Source organism: Balaenoptera physalus (genome assembly GCF_965194825.1).
Source record: "Balaenoptera physalus genome assembly, chromosome: 1".
NCBI lineage: Eukaryota > Metazoa > Chordata > Mammalia > Artiodactyla > Balaenopteridae > Balaenoptera > Balaenoptera physalus.
Window position 1 is genome coordinate 77,305,956 of NC_138882.1, and position 24,749 is coordinate 77,330,704.

The 24,749-nt window shown below is 37.1% G+C and overlaps 1 protein-coding gene across 1 annotated transcript in view; it reads left to right on the top strand.

Moving 5' to 3' along the window:
- The first annotated feature begins 5,248 nt into the window (after window positions 1–5,248).
- The window catches only part of SH2D1B (SH2 domain containing 1B), a 38,176-nt gene continuing 18,675 nt past the window's right edge, over window positions 5,249–24,749 (top strand). Inside the window, exon 1 of the mRNA XM_082414731.1 lies at window positions 5,249–6,315. Coding sequence (XP_082270857.1) covers window positions 6,167–6,315 — 149 coding nt within the window. The 5' untranslated portion in view covers window positions 5,249–6,166. The remainder of the gene's footprint in view (window positions 6,316–24,749) is intronic.

Sequence of the window (24,749 nt, forward strand, 5' to 3'; positions counted from 1 at the left end):
TACCGTTTGAGATTCTATTTCTCACCTAACAGTTATTCAACTAGATAATAAACTACCTCTCAGTTAGAAAGTACCAACATACACTCACACACACACACCCACACACACATACACACACATACACACACACGTGCACTTTCTCTTCTCTGTATACTGTGTAGGAAAAAAAGACCTGTGATCTAAGGAATGCAAGTTAGAGGAGATGCAGATAAAATTAGCTTTATCTGGAATGAAGATTGTGGGACTTGCACCTGACAAGTAATAGAGACTTCTTAGAAGAAACAAACAAACAAACAAATTAGCCAATTCTAGACCTGCTTACCCTGCCTTGCCTATTCCTTCCCGGGGAAACCACAATAGAGGCTATGGCCTAAGTTCCCCCCACCCTCTCTCCTCTTGTGCCTGTGACCTATGTTTTCCCGTGTGCCCCCTCCTCTTGGGAACTGTGAGAAAAAAGGTGTTTTTTCCATGGCAATGGTCTCCTGATCTGTAGGCCTTACTGATCTTCAAATTTTCTATGTATTCACTATATTTTAAAACAGCACAGTACCTGGATGTGCCAAGTTCCTAAGACGTCCAGGATCACAAGGAGAGGGAGCACTTGTCCCAGGAGAATTTACATCACTGGGCAGTAAGTACCTGCGACTGCCCTGACCTGGAAAAGAAGTGAGAGAGGCCAAAGCACCTATGTGGACAGTGGGGCGTGTATGTGTGTGTGTGTGTGTGTGTGTGTGTGTGCGTGTGTGTGTGCTAGGAATGGGTGTGTCCTTTTCTCAGCACTCTCTGACCTTCTCAGAGCATTTCCCAGGGGTCCTGGAGATGCCAGAAGGATCAATTACCTGCCCAAGGTGTGTGGATGGAATACTTGGACCTTTGGCAATCATCCTGGGACCACAAGAGCCAGGCTGCTTGCTGAGAAGGCCAAAGTGGAAAGAGAGAAAGAATCTGGGTCCTCAACAGTGGCATTGAGCTGCTTTACCAACTGGCCTAGGAGCCCATGCCTCCTCTGGACTTCCAGTGGGGTGGAAGATGAATTTCATCCCTGTCTAAGCTATTTGAGTTGGGGCTCATTTTTGCAGCAAAAAGGATCCTAAGAGATACACTGACACAGGGCATTGAATTGTTAAATTAGTTTAGATACTATCTTAATTGATCTGGGTTTTTTTTTTTTTAATGTGGTAGATGTTACTCATCTACTAACAGTGTGTAGATGTCACTACAATGTTGAACTCCCCCTATTTTCTGATTTCCTCATATCTTGAACTATCAGCTTTCCTAAAGTCCCTCTACCACAGATTGACTATCTCTCATTTTCTCCTTATCATTCATCAAATAAAATTTTAAAAGCTGTGTTATAATTGTATTGAATATTGAAAATAATAACTTGGTGTTAAATTAATATGAGCATACCTATGACATCTAAGAGGTGAAAACAGATAACGTATCTGTCTTACTATTTCGTATACTGGAAAATAGTTTGACATGCATCACTTAATTTAAAAATTGAAATACTCAGAAGTAAACAAAAGAAAAAAGCAAATGATTCATCTGAGGTTATTTAATCTTCAGCCAGGATCTGTGGGTGACTTTTATCACTGAGATAAATCCTTTCTCTGCTCTACAGTTTCTCTGAGGGCCTTGGAGCTCATTTCTACAGTTCTTATTTAGATGGTGTTCATCTCATAAACCACTCTGAGGTTTAGAAAAGGAAGAGGAGGTGGAAGAAGAGGGGAGTAGGAAAGTACACTGGGTTGGATAGTGTCCTCCAAAAATTCATGTCCAGCATGAATGAAAAAAGAAAACCCTGAAGAATGCAAACAAAAATCTCAAAAGCGGCTGAGACACTCCAATCAAATATAAAAGGTAAACTTGATAAGTATGAATTTTAGGAGAAGATGTGATTAGGAAATTTGTTCATTTGGCAAGTAAACATTAGGTAACTTTTTTTTCATGCAGTTTGATTTAGATAAACAGGCTTGACTGTTCGTGGAGCAGTATGAGAGAAAAGGAAGTTAAAATGCTCTTCCTGCAACAAGGCTTGGTTGCTGGGCTAATTCATAGTAAATAGGATCCTACTCTTCAATGTAACTACAGATGAGTGAGGAGAGAAAAGTTAAGGGAAGCTACTTCATCCTCCATGAGAGAAATCTGGATTTTCTTCCTGAGGGAACCAGATTTGTTAGGTGTATTAGTTTTCTATTGCTGTTGTAACAAATTACTACATATAGTATTTGTCTTTGTCTGACTTATTTCACTTACTATAATGCTTCCAAGGCCCATCCTTATTGTTGTAAATGGCAGGATTTCCTTCTTTTTTAATGACTGAATAGTATTCCATTGTATATATATTTACCACATCTTCTTTATCCAATATTACGTTGATGGACACTTACATTGTTTTCATGTCTAGGCTATTGTAAATAATGCTGCATTGAACATGGGGGTGCAAATGTCTCTTCAACATAGTGATTTAGTTTCCTTCAGATATATGCCCAGAAGTGGAATTACTGGATCATATGGTAGTTCTACTTTTAATTTTTTGAGGAACTTCCATACTGTTTTCCCCAGTGCTAGTACCAATTTGCATTCCCACCAACAGTGCACAAGGGTTCCCTTCTCTCCACATCCTCACCAACACTTGCTATCTCTTGTCTTTTTGATCATGGCCATTCTAACACGTGTGGGATGACGTCTCATTGTGATTTTGATTTCCATTACCCTAGTAATTAATGATTGTGAGAACCTGTTCATGTACTTGTTGTCCATTAGTATATCTTCTTTGGAAAAATGATTGGTGAAAGATGTTACCTCAGTGTGGATTTAACTTTCATTTCTCTTATGATGAGTGAGGTTGAAGGGACTGGGTTTTGAAACAGGAAAAAAAGGCATGAAAACCCCTGTGATGATAAAGACCTTGAGTGTATATCCAATTATTTCCTCTGTTATGCCCAAAAATATCCTCACACCAAGCTTAGTACCCAATTTCCTCTTCCATGAGTAAAAGTTCTCTCCTCAACTGCCATAATTCTCAAAAAAATTATACATCGAATGGCCTGAGTTCACACAAGAGAAACTGGGGTTTGAAAGCATATCTCTCTGATACAAGCTCCTCAGTTACTGTCACTCCATTACACTACATTAAACCAAGAGCAGAGCAGTGAGACTTCCAAGGAAGAACAAAAATCTGCTACAGGAAAGTTCAGTGTAAGACAAATCCCCAAGAGTGGGTAGACAGCTGGTAAGCAAAGCAGTAAGATAAAATAATCATCTGAGTTAAGAAGGCATTAAGAGGGCTTCCCTGGTGGCGCAGTGGTTGAGAATCTGCCTGCCAATGCAGGGGACGCGGGTTCGAGCCCTGGTCTGGGAAGATCCCACATGCCGCGGAGCAACTCGGCCCGTGAGACACAACTACTGAGCCTGCGCATCTGGAGCCTGTGCTCCGCAACAAGAGAGGCCGCGAGAGTGAGAGGCCTGCGCACCGCGATGAAGAGTGGCCCCCGCTTGCCACAACTAGAGAAAGCCCTCGCACAGAAACGAAGACCCAACACAGCCATACATACATACATACATACATAAATAAAAAGAATGTAAGCAGACAAGAATAGCATTAAAAAAAAAAAATTAAAAAAAGAAGGCATTAAGAGAAGTAAGAAAAAAAAAAAAAAGAGAAGTAAGGATGAGTCCTGAGCACACAGTTCTATTTTTATAGATAGGTACTTGAGATATGTACAAATTCCTATAGATATTTGGATAAGGCAGGTGAATAGGGAGAGAAATTTACATATAGTTCATACTAATTGACATTGGGTGATGGTAATTGTTAAAGTTAAGTAAACGTAATTCAATTTAAAACATTGGATTATAGACATGTTTACATGGCTTCTATCTGAAATTAATTAATTAATAGCTAATTAAGTAATACTATGTAGGATGCTAATCTATATTGACACTAAATTTAGTCACATGGTCACAGATAGCTACAAGGCAGGCTAGGAAAAATAACCTTTAGCTAGGCAGTCATGTACTCAGTTAAAAATTTTACTACTCTAAATCAAGGATTGACAAACTATAGCTGGTGACCAAATCTTGCCAGTGTCTCTTTTTGTAAATAAAGATTTATTTGAACATAAAACAATACTATGTAGGATGGTTTAGTTGCTCAAAAAGCATTGGAGGAAATGGGGAGATATTGGTCAAAGGGTACAAACTTCCAGTTATATGATGAATAAGTTTTGGGAATCTGATGTACAGCATGGTGATTACAATTAGTATCGATAATACTGTATTATATACTTGAAAGTTGCTACAAGAGTAGATCTTATATGTCCTCACAACAGTAAAGAAATGGTAAGCATGTGACAAGATGGCATTATTAGCTAATGCTATGGCAGTTATCATTTGCAGTGTACCAAATTAACACGTTGCACACCTTAAACTTACACAATGTTATATGTCAATTATATCTCAACAAAGCTGGGGAAAAAAGGCCTTACAAATTACTCTTAAGACTAATTCTGATTCTCAGATAACAGAAACCATCTTTTCCAAGCATATCAGTTGACCAAGGTAGAAAAGGCTCAGCAGAAAAAAAGAGATTTTTTTCTACAAACAACAAATGCTGGAGAGGGTGTGGAGAAAAGGGAACCCTCTTGCACTGTTGGTGGGAATGTAAATTGATACAGCCACTATGGAGAACAATATAGAGGTTCTTCAAAAAACTAAAAATAGAATTACCATATGACCCAGCAATCCCACTACTGGGCATATACCCAGAGAAAACCGTAATTCAAAAAGACACATGCACCCAAATGTTCATTGCAGCACTATTTACAATAGCCAGGTCATGGAAGCAACCTAAATGCCCATCAACAGACGAATGGATAAAGAAGTTGTGGTACATATATACAATGGAATATTACTCAGCCATAAAAAGGAACGAAATTGAGTCATTTGTTGAGACGTGGATGGATCTAGAGACTGTCATACAGAGCGAAGTAAGTCAGAAAGAGAAAAACAAATATCGTATATTAACGCATGTATGTGGAACCTAGAAAAATGGTACAGATGAACCGGGTTGCAGGGCAGAAGTTGAGACACAGATGTAGAGAACAAACGTATGGACACCAAGGGGGGAAAACTGTGGTGGGGTGGGGATGGTGGTGTGCTGAATTGGGCGATTGGGATTGACATGTATAAAGTGATGTGTATAAAATTGATGACTAAAAAAAAAAAAAAAAAAAAAAAAAAGAGAGATTTTTCTCATCAACACCAGGTTGTCTAAAGGGGGCTAAGTGTCCCTGGCTAGATAGACTTTTCTTGGTCATCACTGCTGTCCTGCAGGATGGAAATTTCAAAGGACCTGAGACTTTTCAAACCCAAGCCTAATATATTCTTTTCTTCCACCTGGAGAAGTATCCCTGCACTAATTTTGCATATCCAGATATCACTCCCACATGTACCAGCTCCTTCCCCAAAAGGCACGATGCTTGAGGATGTCAAAAATGTCCTTTGTTCACCAGTGGCTAGGAGCCTTAGCCAGGGGATATTCCCCCCCAGCCATCCTCCCCCACAGCATCCAGTTGCTTTCTATTCCCATTGCTGTCTTACATTTCTCATGTCATTTGACCCATAGACGCGTCCTACCTTCTCAATTGTTCCATTGCGTCTGGACACACTTGGATTCATTCAGCATCTGAACAGTTTGTGAGCAACTGTTCTGAGATAAGCATAGCATAATCATAGGCAGCTTCAGCAGAAAATGGGCATCGATTTCAGCCAAAAGCAGTGATGTGATCCCTGGAAGGGATGCCATGAGCCAGAGAAGGTAAAAACTGGTGATCTAGGGTGACATACAAGGCTGCAACCCAGTTCTGGGGAGCTTGTCTTCGGCATTGAGCTCGAGCCATGAACAGCGTTGATTCCAGTGTTTACCCAAATGCACTTTAACCCACTTCTATGAGTCATACTTGGTCTATTTACAGGCTGAAAAGTCTTGGTCACTTCATTACCCCACCTCTCACATTTCCTGAATCTTGTGAAACTGCTTGAGTCCCACAGGTAACCTCATCTCACCCCCACGAGCCAGAGAAGGAAGAGGTATTTCCACAGGCTCCATTAGGCCAACTGCTTCCTCTTCTCTCCTCAGAGTTGTCCCTGAACTTGGGATATGAGAAGGCTCACCATGGATCTGCCTTATTACCACGGCCCTCTGTCCAAGCGAGACTGTGAGACCTTGCTGCTCAAGGAAGGAGTGGACGGCAACTTTCTGTTAAGAGACAGTGAGTCTATGCCTGGAGTCCTGTGCCTCTGTGTCTCGTGAGTAGCCTCATCTTCCACACATTTGGAACCTTATGCTGAATGTAGGACTGATAACCAAGTAGAAAAGAAATTGTACTTCACTGACTTTGCAGCCCAAATAAGCAGAATGAGAAATAGCTAGACACTGCCAGGAGGGGATGGAAGGAACGTGTCTGTCCAAGCTCCTCCACCTGCCCTTCTCTCCCTGGTGCAAATGCCATACAAGCAATGAGCAGACTCTGTGGAGAAGCAGAAGTAGGGGGTGGTGAGGAGAAGAGTGCAGGAAGCATGGGAGCGGAGCGGGGAGGCAGAGAAGGTAGCCATGTGAGAAAGGTCCTCTCCTATAGAGGTTGATTTATTTGGTATGGAAAAGACTAGGTGCCCTTTATAAAATTTTTATCTGAGAGGCCAACTTTTTACATGGATTCTGCTGGCTCCACTTGTGATTCTTAAAATACTAATAATATTTCAAAATTTCGTTGGATTTGTAAAAGGCTTCAGCATACATCATCTCCTTTCATCCTGCTTGTAGTCTATCAAGACAAGCCACCATTTTATAGATGAAGAAACAGAGACCTGGGATTTCTCAAACAACTTGCTTGTGTTACAATTCATCTAGTGGTTCCAAAGAGGCTGAGTTCAGTATGCAGGTCCAAGCCAGAGCATCAGAGCTACACTGCTGAAGGAACTTGTTTAGCCCAGTTTAGAAAGCAATCCTGAACAGATATTAGGGGAAACCTACTGTCTTTACGGATTTTTGTGTTTGTGGAGACCACTGAAATTTTTCTTTACCTGTTATAGAAATTAAAACCCAAGTATCTCCATGGATGCGCTTCAGGGCTTCTTAGAATTCAGGAGCTATAAGGACAAAAGAGATTGTCATTACTAACAGAATAGGCAGGGATATATTTCTTTCTCTATATGATACCGGGAATACAGATATAAGAAAGGCAGCCTTAAGGTGTTAGCAGTTTGAATTTTCAAGTCACAGGTGATGTTGAGGGTGTTTTCATGTATTTTTAGCCATTGTTAATTCCTCTTTTGAGAATTGCATAATCATATCCTTTACCCATTTTTAGCTTGAGTTGTTCGTCTTCTTACTGATTTTTTTCAATTTCTATGTATGAAGGTAAAACTTTTTTTTTTCAAAAAAAAGACACACACAGACACAAGAAAACTACAGACCAATTTCAATTTCATTTACTATCAATTTTCAATAAACTACTAACAAAATGGAAGCCAGTAAAACATTAATGGAGAAAATACACTATGCTCAAGTATCGTCCAATCCAAGAAATCAAGGATGGTTCCCTGATAGGAAAATTATTAGTTTAATTACATATTAATAAGTCAGAGGTTACAAACTGCATAGCTGATTCAAATTTGCTAAAAAGGTATTAGATAAAATTCAGCGTCAACCCCTCAATTAAACACACACTCATGTGTGCATATGCATGCACACACTTACATACTCTTAACCATGTAGAGCTAGAAAGATGCTTCGTTAAACAAAGGCCAGATGAAGCACTAGAAGAATTACCCCCCAAATCATGAATGAGCCAAAGATGTTCATTATAAGCACTACTATGTAACATTTTCTGAGAGATGTTAGCAAGTGTAATTAGTCAAAGGAAATACATGTAAAAGTTGAAAAGGAAGATGCAAAATTATTATTATTTGCAGTTGACATGACTTTATACCTGTGAAATATATATTTAACTGAAAAGAAAAACTACTAAAAACTAAGAAAATCCAATAAGGATATCTGCTTATATTATTGAAATCTAAAAAAATCAATAGCTTTTTCATACAGAAACAATAACCAGTAAATAACAATAACCAGTAAATATAACCAGTAATAAACAATAACCAGCAAATATAATAACACACCTCATTTATATCAGTAAAAAATTAATAATACCCAGGAATAAATGTAATATGAAACATACAAAATTAAATAGCTACTGGGGAGCTTACTAGCAGACTTCAGTGAAGGGAAGGATTCAGTTTGAAGGCATATCAGTTCACCATAATTAATTATAAATTCAGTATGTTTCCAGTGAAAAATCAACAGAATTTAAATTTTTTTCTTCAAAGATAGTAAAGTTTATCTAGGTGGGAAATGAAACACAAGGAACCTGCCAGAGAGCCAGAAAATTTTTTATTAAAAAAGGGGGACTAGTTGTACCAAATATTAAAATACATTATAAAACTACAGTAACTACTACAGTAATTAAAAGAGTTTGGTACTGAGAGATCAATGGAGTAGAATATAGAATCTGGTAGAAATAAAGCCAAATAAGTATGGAATTTAGCATATGCATAAAAGAGCATTTCAAATCAATGAGGAAAAGATGAGTGATAATTGTGTTGGGACACTTGGCTGGTCACTTAGAAAAAAATAATCCTGAATCCCTTTCTTACTTCTTGAAGTAAAATTAATTCAAATTGGTTCTAATACAGAACTTATTTTTCTAAATGAAACCGTGTGTACTAGAAGAAAACGTGAACTATTAAAAAATATTCCTGGAATTGAGAAAGACTTCCTAACAAGATATAAAACACAGAAACCAAGAAAAGATTGCTAAATATGACCATTATAACAAAAAACTGTTGTTAAAAAAAACTTATTGACAAACCAACAGAAAAAATCAAAACTTCATTAACATATAATGAAACTTTTAAAAAACAATAGAAAACTAGGTAAAATGCAAGAGGAGGAGATTCTCTGAAATGGAATGTGAAAAAGAAAGATAAGAAAAAATGCTAGATCTCACTCATAACTAAAAAAAACAAAAATTAAAAGAATAATGTGGACGTCCCTGGTGGCACAGTGGTTAAGAGTCCGCCTGCCAATGCAGCAGACACGGGGTCGAGCCCTGGTCCGGGAAGATCCCACATGCCACGGAGCAACTAAGCCCGTGTGCCTTAACTACTGAGCCTGTGCCCCTAGAGCCCACGAGACACAACTACGGAGCCCAAGTGCCACAAATATTGAAGCCTGTGCGCCTAGAGCCTGTGCTCCGCAACAAGAGAAGCCATGACAATGAGAAGCCTGGGCACACTGATGAAAAGTAGCCCCCACTCACCACAACTAGAAAAAGCCTGTGCACAGCAACGAAGACCTAACAGAGCCATAAATAAATAAATACATTTATTTATTAAAAAAAAAAAGAATAATGTGATACCATTTTTACCTCTTCAAGGGTTTAGAATTAAAACTATGAAAATACCCAGAGGAAATTCAACTGCTGGGAAGCAGAAGTGCTTGCACATGCTAAATACAGCCTCTTTGGATAGGAATGTGGTCAAAACATAAAATGCACAGGTATAACCTTTGACCCAAAATTTCATTAATAAAAACATACCTTATAGTTATTACTGCATAAGTACGTGCAAATTGACATTAACAAGATTGAGTAAATCCATATATGGTATGAAAAAAACTCCAAGATCTATTGTTGTGTGAAAAAGGCAAGATGCAAAGTATGATCCCGTCTGTGTAAAAAAAAAAAAAAAAAGTATGTCTATATCCTTGTATATTCATAAACAATTTTTGAAAGTTATATAAGAAACTTATAATAGTGGTTACAGCTGGGAAATTTAGGAGGACTAAATAGGAAAAAAAGGTTGTGGATTCATTCTTTTTATTTGACAACTTTTTCACACTGTTTAAATGCTTACGTGCATGTATTACTTTGGTAATTTAAAAAAATGTTTATAAAAATGTAGTGAATCCCTACTATCTATTCAAACACTGTGCTAAGGCCTGGGGAGATTCTAAGGAGATTCCAATAGGGGACTTGCAATTTTTTCAACATGTAAATAAATAAAATAAGGGTAAGACAATATTATACAAATTCAAGGACAGAGGAGATGAGCAGGAAAGTCTTCTTAGAGGAGGTGGTATTTGAGCTGGGATTTAAAAGAGTGGATGAGATTTGGTTACACAGAAATGGGATGGAAGGCATTGTAGGTTGGGGAAAAGGCAGGAACATAGGTCTAGAAATAGGATATTTTAAAACACATAAGAACCATACAGGGTTCTGGAAAGGTAGTTTGGAAACCAACTTTTGGAAAAGTCAGTTTGGGGTAATATTATGGGGTCTTAAAAGAATGATGCTGTAGCTAATGGGGAAACACGGATGGTTTCTAAGCAGGGAAATGACAAGACTGGTGCTGAGTTTTAGGAACTCCAGTATAATAAGAAGAGTGTACTGAAGCTGGCAGATGATGATGGCAGTACAGATTGCCGTGTCTCTAGATGGGAGATGGTGAGGAACTAGCTACGGTGGGGCAAGCAGTGGGAATGGAGATTAGCAGAAGTTGCAAGAGATGTGACAGAGACAGGAGAGACCTTGGTCAAGATTTCAGGGTAGGTAGTCAACACTGGGATTCTCTTTAAAAATGGACATTTATGCTCAACTGCTCTGTGATACATCGTCCTAGCTTATATATTCATTCAAAGCACAATTCATTGAGAAATGTAATACAGATAATAATAACTAATCAAATGGAGAGGCAGGAATAAATATTTGTTAAACACCTGCACTTGATCAGGGCTCACCCTCTTCCCTGCCCACGTCACTAAAAGGCAAACAAAATTTCAGGCACCCTCAGGCTTAAGGCTCAGATCAAATGGTCCCCATCAAAACGGCCTTTTTCATAATTCTTGTGAAATTTTGTTACCACACATATCAGACAGACCATTCAGTTGTTATTGTTCAACAGTTATTTAAAGTCTCCCATGTCAAGCACTATGGTAGACACTCAGTTGATGCCTTCAACACAGCTCAGAGTCTAGTGGGGAAAATAAAGAAGTAAAAGGACACTGTGACGTGTGTGATAACTGATGACTGAGAGCAAGGAGTGATTCATTCATCAAGGAGTAGAGAGCCTACCTGGGAGCTGGGACTTGGAGGATGACTAGAACCTTCATTCATTCATTCAACAAGCACGCACTGAGCGCCTATTATGTTCCAGGCATGTTCCTATGCATTGGTGAAACAGTGATAAACAGTACAGGCACTCGTTCTGCCTTCATGAAATGACATTCCAGTGAGAGGAGACAATACAGTGAAAACAAAACAGAGGAGTATTACAGGGAGGGACAAAGAGTCTTCTTTAGGTTGGGTACAGGAAAGATTCCTCTGAGAAGGTCACATAAAGCAATTCATATTCCAGTATACAACCCTAAGTAAGCAAAGCCAAAATTATCTACAACACAAGCCTTAGACTGTTTTTCTACATCTGTGCAGCAAGAGCCACTATGAAGGTGCTTTGTATGAGTCAAAAATTGTGCTAAGCATGTTACGTCAATTATCTCATTTATCTTTTGCAAAGCCATCTTCCATAGGTGATATATCCCTATTTTGTGGGAAAAGAAATGGAGCTTCTTATTAACTAAAGTGTCCAAGGTCAAACTGTTAATATGTTGTTATGTTCCCTCTCTTATCAATGTCCCCAGTTCCACTGAAATATGTTCAAGGTGGTCCCCTTGGAACTGTGTTATAAAGTGCCCAAGCAGGGGACTTGAGGGCGTGGCAGGAGATCCTAATATGTAGAATTTGCATTCTGCTTCCTAGAAATGAGCTACCCTTTCTTCTTTGCTGTGTTAGAATGGCAATATGCCAACTTTCACACTTTCACAGATCTAAATGAAGATATTATGGAGAAGGTTAGAAATAAGGAAAGGAAGTCACAGAGGAGAGTTGGCCTAGCAGCATATAGCACTGACCAGAAAGCTATGTATGTGGTAACCATGAACAGGAAATGTTACTTGATCTCACAGCCTGATAGAGCGTGCAGAAAACACCAATGTGCAAAACACTGTCTGTGTAGGTGACATTGTGAGTGTTAGAAGTTGGAACTGGGTCTGGCTTTATAATCAGCAGAATCAAAATGGAATAGATATTCGGAGATGCAAGGAATTCACCTGCAGTTATGAACGCAAAGGAGGGACTTTCTGTAGTCATATATAGGAAGGCTGCAGGTGAGAAGAACCCAAGCCCTGACTTAGGGCATGTCCTCACTGAGGAGGAAACAACAGAAAGAGTGAATGAGAGAGAACCCAAGAGTCATTTCCAGCTCTCAGATTCTGAGATCTTTGGAAAGACTTGAGTTCAGAAAGAAAAAAAAAAAATTCAAACTTTTTTGTTGCTTTAGAAAAATCAAATGTTGAGAAAGGTATAAAAAAGAGAGCAGAAATTATCTCAGTCTCACCACTCAGAAATCACCTTTTCTAATCTCTCCAGATTGTTCTCTATTCATATGCATGTATACGCAAATATTACATATGTACATTAATGGTTCATTATATATATGATCATCTGCAACCCTTTTTTTCAGTGTATAATGGGTATCTTTCCACTTAAAAGAAAGCCAATACACATCATCCTTTCATGATTGCTTACTAGTTTATTGATTGCATGTATCATAATTTATACATAACTATACATTTAGGTTATTTCCAATTTGGTCCAATGGACACAATGTAATTTGAGAAGATTAACATTTTTGTGCTTACATCTTTGAGAGTTTGCCCAAATCTCTCCTCAGGATAATATCCTAAACATTTTAACATTTTTACACACATTGACAAATTAGTACAACAGAAGGTTATATGGATGCACACTCCAATCAAGACCAGTGAGAAAGCCAGAAGTTAAAAGTCTTAAAACATTCTGTATTGACTTGTAACTGTTTTTTTCATCATCTTAGCAGTATATTTCAAAGAACAGAAGTTCTTGATTTTGATGAAGTCAAATTTATCATGTTTTTCTTTTATGAATTGTGATTTCAGTGTTGTATATAATAAACCCTTGCTTAATGCAATTCACAGAGATTTTCTCCTTGTTTTCTTCTAGAGTTTTATAGTTTTAACTTTCACATTTAGTGTAGCCTATTCTGATTTAATTTTTGCAGTCTGGGGTAAGGTTGGGGTTGGTGTTTTATTAAATATGGTCACCTATTTGTTCCAGCTCATTTGTTGAACAGACTATTCTTTATCCCAATAAATTGCTTTGGTGCCTTTGTAAAAAACAAAAACAAAAACAAAAGCTATTGACTATATAAGTTTGGATCTATTTCTAAGCTCTCACCATGGATCTTTTTTTTTTGTCTTTATGCAAATTCTGTATTGTGTTGATTACTATCACTTTATAATAAATCTTGAAATAAGATGGTTTAAATCACCCAACTTTTTCAGGGTTATTTTGGCTATGTTAGGCCCTTTGCATTTCCATACATATTTTAGATTCAGCTTTTCAACTACCACCCCACACACACAAACACACACACAGACTGATGACATTTAGATTGAGATTGCATGAATCTAGAGATCAATTTGGGGAGAACTAACATGGTAATATTAATTCTTCTGATCCATGAACATAGTTTAATCTCTTCATTCATTCATATCTTTTAAAATTTCTCTCAGAAATGTTTTGTAACAGGTCTTGTACATCTTTTGTCAGATTTATCCAGAAGATTTCATACACTTGATGTTATTGTAAATGATATCAGATTTTAATCATTTAAAAGTTTAAATTACTTTATTTTCACTTTCCACTTGTTCAATGCAAGTGAATGGAAACACAGTTGATTTTCATATACTGAACTTGTATCCTGCAACCTTGCTAAACTCACTTATTGGCCCAGTGGCTTTTTCTGTAGAATCTCTGTATGATTTTCTACATGCCATCTGCAATTAAAGATGGTTTTATTTCTTCCATGCCAATTTTTCTATTCCACTTTTTTCTTGCCTTATTGCACTAGCTGAGACTTCCAAAACAATGTAGAATAGAAGTGATGAGTGCAGAAATCCTTGTCATTTTCTGATCTTGGGGTAAAAGTATTCAATCTTTTCCCACTAACTACGTCTTTAGCCCTCCTCTTCCTAGTAGGGTTGAGAGGTTTTTTCTGTATCAACTGAAATGGTAGTATGAATTTTTGTTTCTTGTCTGTTAATCAACAGATTAAATTTTCTAGATTCCAGATGTAAGTGATACCATGCAGCATTTATCTTTCTCCGTCTAGCATGGTTGAATAATATTCTATTGTTTATATATACTGCATCTTCTTTAGCCATTCCTCAGTTGATGGACACTTGGTTTGTTTCCTTATCTTGGCTTTTGTGAGTAATGTTGCAATGAACATGGAGTACAGATATCTCTTTGATATCTTGTTTTCATTCCCTTTGACTGTATACTCAGAAGTGGCATTACTGGATCATAATTTTTACTTTTTTGAGGAACCTCCATACTGTTTTCCATAGTGGTTGCACCAATTTACATTCCCACCAACAGTGCACAAGGGTTCCCTTCTCTCCACATCCTCACCTATACTTGATATCTCTTGTCTTTTTGATGATAGCCATTCTAACACATGTGAGGGGACATCTCATTGTGATTCTGATTTCAATTTCCCTGATGATTAGAGATATTGAGTTCCTTTTAAAGTACCTGTTGGCCATTTGTATATCTTTTTGGGAAAAACAGGTATGCTTTATGTATTTTGAAACAAACAGTTAGGTGTATAAACATTTAGAATTGTTATATCCTCTCGATTAATTGACCCCTTTATCTTTTTGAAAACCCTGCTTCTTTATTCCTGGTTATAGTCATTGCTCTGAGCTGATATTTCTAACTTTCTTTTTATTCGTGTTAAGAGTATATACTTTCCCCATCAGTTGACTTTTAATCTAGTTGTGTTTTCATTTTTATATCAGGTCTCTTGTAAGAATCATACCCCTGAGTCTTGCTTTTTTATCCAATCTGACAATAACTTCCCTTTAATAGGGATGATTAGGCCATTTGTATTTAATGTGATCATTAATATGACTGTGTTTAAATCTACTGTCTTGGTATTTATTTTCTATTTGTCCCATCTGTTCTTCTTTTGCCCTTTCTGCCTACTTTGGAATTGATTGAATATTTAAATTATTTCCAAATTATCTCTTTTGCAGGCTTGCTACCTATAATTCTTTGTTTTTTGGTAGTTTATTTAGTATTTATAGTATTCATGTTTAACTTATTATAACCTATATTTGAGTAATATTATACCACTTCACCTATAATACAAGAACCTTACAATAATATCCTTTCATTTCTCCCACACTCTAATCAAGCTTTTGTGCTCTTATTGTCATCCATTTTATTTCTATATATTTTATTACCCCTACAGTAGATTGTTATTACTTTTACTTTTAGCAATCAATTATCTTTTAAAGTGATTTTAAATATAAGAAAAATATTTTTTTCTTTACCCACATAATTACTATTTCTGGTACTCTTCTTTCCTTTGTATGTACCAGGGTTTCTCAAACTTGGTGTTATTGAAATTTGGGGCCAGCTAATTCTTTGTTGAGGGGAATGCCCTGTGCAACTTGTGATGACTAAAAATATCTCTAGACATTGCCAAAAGTCACTCCTAGTTGAGAAATATTAGTATTGTTTCAGATTTTCACCTGGTACCATTTTCTGTCTGTCTAAAGGACTTCCTATAACATTTCCTGTAGTGCATATATACTGGTGTAAATTATTTCAGCTTTTGTGTATTTGAAAATGTCTTCTTTTCACCTTCAGTTTTTGAAAGATTTTCCCTGGATATAGATTTCTAGGTTAATTTTTTCTTTCAGTATGCTTAAGATTTTGTTCCACTGTCTCCTGACTTGCAGCGTTTCTGATAAGAAGTTTGCTGTCCTTATATTTGTTCTGTAGGTATGTATTTTTTTTCTTCAATTGCTTTTGAGATTTTCTCTTTATCATTGGTTTTAGGCAATTTGATTGTGAGGTACCTTTGTGTAATTTTCTTTGTGTTTCTTGAGTTTGGGGTGCATTTAATTTTTTGTACATGTGGGTTTATAATTTTCATCAAACTTAGAAAATTTTTGTCTGTTTTTTCTTTAAATAGTTTTGTTCCCACTCAGGGAATTTAATTACAGGTATATTAGGCTACCCAAAGTTGTTCCACATTTCACAGGTTCTCTGTTTATTTTTTTCAGTCTTTTTTTCTCTCTGATTTTCATTTTGGATAGTTTCTATTGCTTTGTCTTCAAGTTCACTAATTTCTGTCTTCTGCAATGTGAAATTTGCTGCTAATCCCATCCAGTGAATTCTTCATTTTATACAATGTAGTTTTTATCTCTAGAAGTTTAATTTGGGTGTTTCTTTAATATCATCCATGTTTCTACTTAGCAAGCTCTCTTTTCTCTAGATTCTTGAACATCTGAGATAATAACAACAACTGTATTAATGTCCTTGTCTACCAAGGTAGAGCCTTATGTCTCCCTAAGTTGATGAAATAGAGCTAGGAGTCCAGGAAGGCCAAGGTGCCTAGAGTTTATGGGGTTGAGAACACAGAAGAAAAGATACACTAAGAAAGAGCTCCTGGGATCTGCAGAGGGGTTCCTTGAATCTTCAGCTTAGAGTTGAATAGCTCATGTGCATGAGGTGAATAACCTGGCTGGGTAAAAAAAAAAATCACCCTAAAAGCCAAGGGAACAATCTCTGGAGCTCACGCTGGTCTGGAAATAGTTTGTATTCTCACCAGAGTAGAAAATTTTATAATTCATGGACCTCAGTTAGAATAATCAGAAGCATATTGACTCAGTAGTGGGATAGAATTAGCTCTGAACTAAAGGCTGCTCTTGTCTCACCTAAAAAAGATTTAAAACAAGTCTCCAAAAGATTGAACTATTTCCAAATAGCTTAACTACACCCTAGAAAGAAGTTCAAGAATCTTTATAGGAAAATGAGACTATCCAGCACCATAAAGATAAAATTTGCTACTTCTGGCATCCAATCAAAATTTACCAGGTATGGGGACTTTCCTCATGGTCCAGTGGTTAAGACTCCATGCTCCCAATGCAGGGGGCAAGGGTTCGATCCCTGGTTGGGGAACTAAGATCCCACATGTTGCATGGTGCGGCCTAAAAACAACAAAAACAAACAAAAACAAAATTTACCAAGTATGAATAGAGGCAGGAAATACAATCCATAATGAGGAGAAATGCTAATCAATAGAAACAGACCCAGAAATGAACCAACATCATATTTTATAGGATATTAATATAATCAATGTCCTTCTGTGTTATATTATGCCACAGAAAGAGAACTGACACATCTGTGTGATAAGACCATGACTGTGTACTGTTATTCTTATCAAATGAAGGCAATTGGTTCTGACTACTTTGCTATTAGGAATTTTAGCTAGCTAGCTAGATAAATTGCTTTTGTTTGATCTACAGCAAACCTTTTCCTAGATCTAGATGCCAGATCTGTGATTATTTTATCCACAAAAATATGCACATCTGGAACTGCAGTTGAAAATACAATAACCTTTGATTAAGGTTGTAATAATCCATAGTCATTCTTCAAGATATATCTGGTGTTTGCACTGGCCAATAGGTCAGTTAAATGAGAATGTGGTAGGAATCAACACACCGTACATTTCATGATTTGATGGTGCCCTTAGTACAGAAATCTCTTCCAGGGATGTGAAATTGCTTTAGTTTACTGTCTTGGCAGATGAAACCAGTTATAGGAGCTTCTGCTTTGTCCTTTCCACTACAATAGTCCTCATTCTATGATTCAAAGAACCAATGAAAAGATTTTGACAATTCCTAAGTGTGTAAGTGCATTCTGGAACTGGGGAAATAACCATAGGATGGTCCCGTGGTCCCATTGGACCCACTTGAAGTAGACTCGGGCCAAGATTTCTTCTATCACCTGACTCCCATGAGTTCTACCTCTGACTGCTGGACCATGGGAATATTTGAGTCTCCAAAAATTAGTGTCAGTTCAGAGCCAGTATCAAATAACCCTAAAAAATATTGGGTATTTTTCCTTTTCCCAGTACACAGTGCCCCTAGTAAATGTTGTATGTTCTTCTGGAAAAGGCTTGGGGATGTGTGGTCACATTCCTTCCTTAAAGGAATCCAGAAACCCAACACCCCTCTCAATGAAAGGGATCTGAGTCTGTCAACTGGATTAAATCTGTAAATTGGGTAAGACATCCAAGAATCCCTACTCTGTGACTCAAGTCAGTGTTGTGCCACAAGACCTAGAAGTTCTCTGTTTACTTTATATCCAACAGAACTTGCCCATCATTCTATGCTTTGGAATCCAGTGAATCAATTAAACATCACCACAGATCCCTGTACAGCAAATTGCTCTTACACTGTTACATCCCTCTGGCTTATGATAATTGTGCCGTCTTTGTCTCTCATTGAGTGCTAACACCTAACCTCTACTATTCCTTAATCCCATTATTTCCACTGAAATCAGGGCGCCCAACCATTTCAGGATTCCCCACTGTCAACTCCAGCTTACAGCACAGAGATACAGTTTTCAAAGATGCTGGTTCTCTCCTCACAATTTATTTTTTAGTTCATCATGAAGGTGCTGACCTTCAAACACCTGAAGGGGGGGGAGGAATAACTAGACAGTTTGCATTAATAGATTTATTATAATATTCCCATCTTCCTGAGTCTTCAGATTCCTTTCTCTATAGAATTCCAGGGAAGTTTAGGCATTTTGATCTCTATTGAATGTGAGCCATCATTAAATCCATGCTTCAATTAACCAGTCTAGCAGAATGTTTATGTCACTCCCCAGTGCATGAGCTAACACATTAATTCCAAATCCTGGGTGAGTGTGCCTTTATTTATGAATTCAGCCAACAAATCTTCTATTTTATCTTTCTTGGTTTAACATCCTAATATCCATTTCTGTATATACTCTTTTTTTTTTAACATCTTTATTGGAGTATAGTTGTTTTACAATGGTGTGTTAATTTCTGCTGTATAACAAAGTAAATCAGCTACTTTATCCTTCTTGGTTTAACATTCTAATATCCATTTCGGTGTATACTCTATATATGTGTCTCCCACTGACTGAACCCAATCAGAGACCTGAGAGCAAGGGAGCCCATAGAGGTCAGAGCACAGAGCAGAGTGGGGAAAGTTAGAAAGAGGATCTGGAGATACAGAAAATATCCGGCACATGTATATACTGGTACAGTAAGTCCCCTACATACGAACCTTCAAGTTGTGAACTTTCAAAGATACAAACGTGCGTTGGCATGTCCAATCATGTAAGTTAGTTCACATGTCTGGCGTACCTTGCCACTTGCGTGCATCCTCTACAAGTGGTTGTGCTTTTGTGTACTTTACTGTACAGTACTGTATAGAGTACAGTAGTACAGTATCTTTATTTCAAGCCCAGGATGTCTGGTAGCAAGCATAAAAGCAGTGGTGATGTAGGTGGTACTGCTAAGAAGAGATTCACGACACAGAAAATGGCAAGGGGATTTTCTTTATTTGAGGAGGCACAGTTAGTTTTTGAGGCATAGGACCTGAACGTAGAATGGTACACGAAGCTTGCAGCAGCCATTCAGAATGCAATCCAGTGCCACCGTGTCGTCTATGGTGAGAAAAAAAGAGCTACCCAGACATCACTGGATCGTTTTTCTCAAGAGGGTAGATAGAATTGAATCCAGCAAGGAACCAGAACCTGTGCCATCAACGTCAGGCATGAGTGAAACTGCAGCTTGCCCTCCGTCTCCTATTGCTGATGATCCTTCAACTCTACCAACTCCCACCTCCTCTCCCTCCTCCAGTCAGTAACTCTTCTTGCCTGTTCACTCGATGCCAGCCCCTGGAAGCCAGCAATTGTACTGTACTACTGTACTTTTCAAGGTACTGTACTGTAAGATTAAAAAGTTTTGTTTGTTTGCTTGTTATGTATTATTTGTGTGAAAAGTATTATAAACTTATTACAGTACAGTACTGTATAGCCGATTGTGTTAGTTGGGTACCTAGGCTAACTTTGTTGGACTTATGAACAAATTGGACTTACGAACAAATTGGACTTATGAACGCGCTCTCAGTACAGAACTTGTTCGTATGTAGGAGACACTGTTCTGGACACGTTAAGTTTGAAATATCTAACATCCAAGAGGAGATGTTAAGTAGTTAATGTTAAGTAGTTAATGTTAGGTAGAAAAAATGAGTCTGGAGTTCAGAGGCAGATTGGAGGTAGAAATACAAATTAAAATATAATTTGATAAGTGTTCATATTTTCACAGTAGTCAGTCTTTTCATTCAAAAACATTCCACCTCCTTTTATTTTGTTCATTTATGTCTCTTGGTAAGATTTTTCATACACACTTGGCACATTTCTTATTAAGATAATTCAATGCAACTCAGCAAACAGTTATTGAGAATGTATTGTAAGATTGTCAGTGGTGCTAGAGTGAACAAAGCAGACATGATTCTGGCCCGAGTATGAACTACAGATGAGGAAATGGATAATTAAAATTCGGTATGATAAGTATGTTTCGATAGTAATGGACAACTTTTTCCAAAGGTTCCCCTCCTTTCCCCCTGATGGAATGCCCCACCCCAGGGTGCCTTACCTGAAGCACTAGGTGCCTTGAATCAATTCAGCTGCCTTTCTCTGCCAAGTCTTTGAGCAAAGCCTGGATGGCAGAGGTGGCATGTGGCTGGTTATCGTGGTATGTAGTATGTCGATAGTGAGGTTATTGTGATATTGATTATCACTTGAGACCTGTTAAGACAGGAATACATACACCAATTAAACCCCATCTACCCATCATTCCTCTTCTCTCCCCATGAGAATCAGCCTGAAGTCACCCCATCCCCCATTCCATCCTCTTAAAAGCACAGGGGGAAAATCAGGGATACAAATTTTAAGACTATATTCACTTTAGGTCTGTTTTTGAAAAATCTAAAAATTTTCTTGAATATTGAAAAAAGTAAAACCACTCTAAAAGAGAATTATTAGAGAATTTAAACATAGCCTTTACCACAAAATAGTGTACTTCAAAAGAGGTGAGGTTGTTGGCAAAAATAATAAATACTTAGTGGTGGGCCCTTTTTATCTGTTTAATTGTTTTGCTTTTGTGTTTGGATAAAGGCTGTTTCAGAGCAGTCAGTAAGCATCTGGTATCTAGAAAGTTAACCACTGTGATTACTAAAGGCTTAAATAACAAACTCTGTAGCTTGTTTTCAGTAAAGAGATATCAGCTCCCACAAAGAGCCAAAATGTTCATAATAGATTTTTTTCAAAGTTGCAGAACAAGAGATGTTTGTTGAAGATCAGCAAATCATAGGAAAAGATTTACTTAGCTTATTCTTACATCTTTAGCATTTCCCAACTAGTGTAAACAGATAGAGCTTTTCCAGCAGATGGAAAAATTTGCACCAAAACCCCTCAGAACTCAATGATGGCACCACTGATACCCCTCCCTTCCTGCCTTCCTCCCTCTCCCTCCCTTCATCCCTCCCTCCCTTGTTCTTTTATCTTTAATCTCAAAATTGCACTAAAAAAGCTATTTTACTTTAAACTTTCATTATTAATTATAATTTAGTAAGTTTTATAGAGTATGTGTTATTTTTGAATACTGTATTTTGATTAAGTTAATCTAATAATAGTTCATATTAGAAAATATGTACTTTTCATTAATTTACACTTTTATTTGTACTTTATAATATACTTATGTTTAAAGTATTTTTAAATGTAATAAATACATAGTTTCACTGATTTTTGCTTTGTAATAAGTAATAAAATATTGGCATTGTCAGTTTTGTTTCAATAGTGCCAATCCGAAAGAGTAGACACTTGGGCTCATGGATTATACACATTTCAACTTTACTAAATTTTGCCAAATTGTTCTCCAAGATATTAGTATCTAATTACACCCCGATTAGTAGTATATAAAACCTTGTATAGCTCCAAATCACAGCCAATATTTTGAATTAGTTAACTCTTACATCATTGCCAATCTGGTATGAAATTATATCTAATGTGGTTTCATTTCTATTTCCCTGATTGTTAGTGAAGTGAAGCACCTTTTCATATGTTTATTGGCCATTGTACTTGTCTTTTTCTTATTGTACATTAATGTTCTCATTTTATCAATATATTAGGGTTGCAATTATCTTCTCCCAATTTGCGGACTTCTTCACTTTGTTAATAGTATATTTTGATAAATAGAATTTTCAATTTTAATATAGTGAGTTTATTAATCTTATCTTTTGGCTTGTACTTTTTGTGATTTAAGAACTCCTTCCTTAACTCAAGGTCATTAAGTTGGTCACTTACATTTCTCCCAAGCTTAGTGTTTTGTTTTTTCATAATTGGATCTTCAATTAGAGTGGGAAGCAAGAATCCAATTTTATTTGTTTACACATGAAAACGTTACCATTACCATTTAAAAAACAGTCTATCCCCTTCTCATACATCTGCTATGCCAGCTCTGTCCTACGTCAAGTTTTTATACATATATGGGCCTGTTCCTAGGCTATTTTAGTCCATTTATGTCTTCTTGACTCCAGAGCCAGTTCCTCACTATCTTTTTTTTTTTTAATACATCTTTATTGGAGTATAATTGCTTCACAATGCTGTGTTACTTTCTGTTATACAACAAAGTGAATCAGCCATATGCATACATATGTCCCCATATCCCCTCCCTCTTGAGCCTCCCTCCCACCCTCCCTATCCCACCCCTCTAGGTGGTCACAGAGCACCGAGCTGATCTCCCTGTGGGGTACAACTGCTTCCCACTAGCTAGCTATTTTACATTTGGTAATGTATATATGTCAGGGCTACTCTCTCACTTCATCCCAGCTTACCCTTCTCCCTCCCCGTGTCTTCAAGTCCATTCTCTACATCTGTGTCGTTATTCCTGTCCTGCCCTTAGTTTCATCAGAACCTTTTTTTTTTTATAGATTCCATATATATGTGTTAGCATACCATATTTGTTTTTCTCTTTCTGACTTACTTCACTCTGTATGACAGACTCTAGGTCCATCCACCTCACTACCAATAACTCAATTTTGTTTCTTTTCATGGCTGAGTCATATTCTATTGTATATATGTGCCACATCTTCCTTATCCATTCATCTGTTGATGGACACTTAGGTTGCTTCCATGTCCTGGCTATTGTAAATAGTGCTTCAGTGAACATTTTGGTACATGACTCTTTTTGAATTACGGTTTTCTCAGGGTATATGCCCAGTAGTGGGATTGCTGGGTCATATGGTAATTCTATTTTTAGTTTTTTAAGGAACCTCCATACTGTTCTCCATAGTGGCTATATCAATTTACATTCCCATCAGTAGTGTAAGAAGGTTCCCTTTTCTCCACACCCTCTCCAGCATTTATTGTTCGTAGATTTTTTGATGGTGGCCATTCTGACCTGTGTGAGGTGATACCTCATTGTAGTTTTGATTTGCATTTCTCTAAAGATTAGTGATGCTGAGCATCCTTTCATGTGTTTGTTGGCAATCTGTATATCTTCTTTGGAGAAATGTCTATTTAGGTCTTCTGCCCATTTTTGGATTGGGTTGTTTGTTTTTTTCATATTGAGCTGCATGAGCTGCTTGTATATTTTGGAGATTAATCCTTTGTCAGTTGCTTCATTTGCAAATATTTTCTCCCATTCTGAGGGTTGTCTTTTCATCTTGTTTATGGTTTCCTTTGCTGTGCAAAAGCTTTTAAGTTTCATTAGGTCCCATTTGTTTATTTTTTTTTTATTTGCATTTCTCTAGGAGGTGGGTCAAAAAAGATCTTGTTGTGATTTATGTCATAGAGTGTTCTGCCTATGTTTTCCTCTAAGAGTTTGAGAGTGTCTGGCCTTACATTTAGGTCTTTAATCCATTTGGAGTTTATTTTTGTATACGATGTTAGGAAGTGTTCTAATTTCATTCTTTTACATGTAGCTGTCCAGTTTTCCCAGCACAAATTATTGAAGAGGTTGTCTTTTCTCCATTGTATATTCTTGCCTCCTTTATCAAAGAAAGGGTGACCATATGTGTGTGGTTTTATCTCTTGGCTTTCTATCCTGTTCCATTGATCTATATTTCTATTTTTGTGCCAGTACCATACTATCTTGATTACTGTAGCTTTGTAGTATCGTCTGAAGTCAGGGAGTCTGATTCCTCCAGCTCCATTTTTCTTTCTCAAGATTGTTTTGGTAATTCGGGGTCTTCTGTGTTTCCATACAAATTGTGAAATTTTTTGTTCTAGTTCTGTGAAAAATGCCATTGGTAGTTTGATAGGGATTGCATTGTATCTGTAGATTGCTTTGGGTAGTATCGTCATTTTCACAATGTTGATTCTTCCAATCCAAGAACATGGTATATCTCTCCGTTTGTATCATCTTTAATTTCTTTCATCAGTGTCTTATAGTTTTCTGCATACAGGTCTTTTGTCTCCTTAGTTAGGTTTATTCCTAGGTATTTTATTCTTTTTGTTGCAATAGTAAAGGGGACTGTTTCCTTAATTTCTTTTTCTGATCTTTCGTTGTTAATGTATAAGAATGCAAGAGATTTCTGTGCATTAATTTTGTCTCCTGCTACTTTACCAAATTCATTGATTAGCTCTAGTAGTTTTCTGGTAGCATCTTTAGGATTCTCTATGTATAGT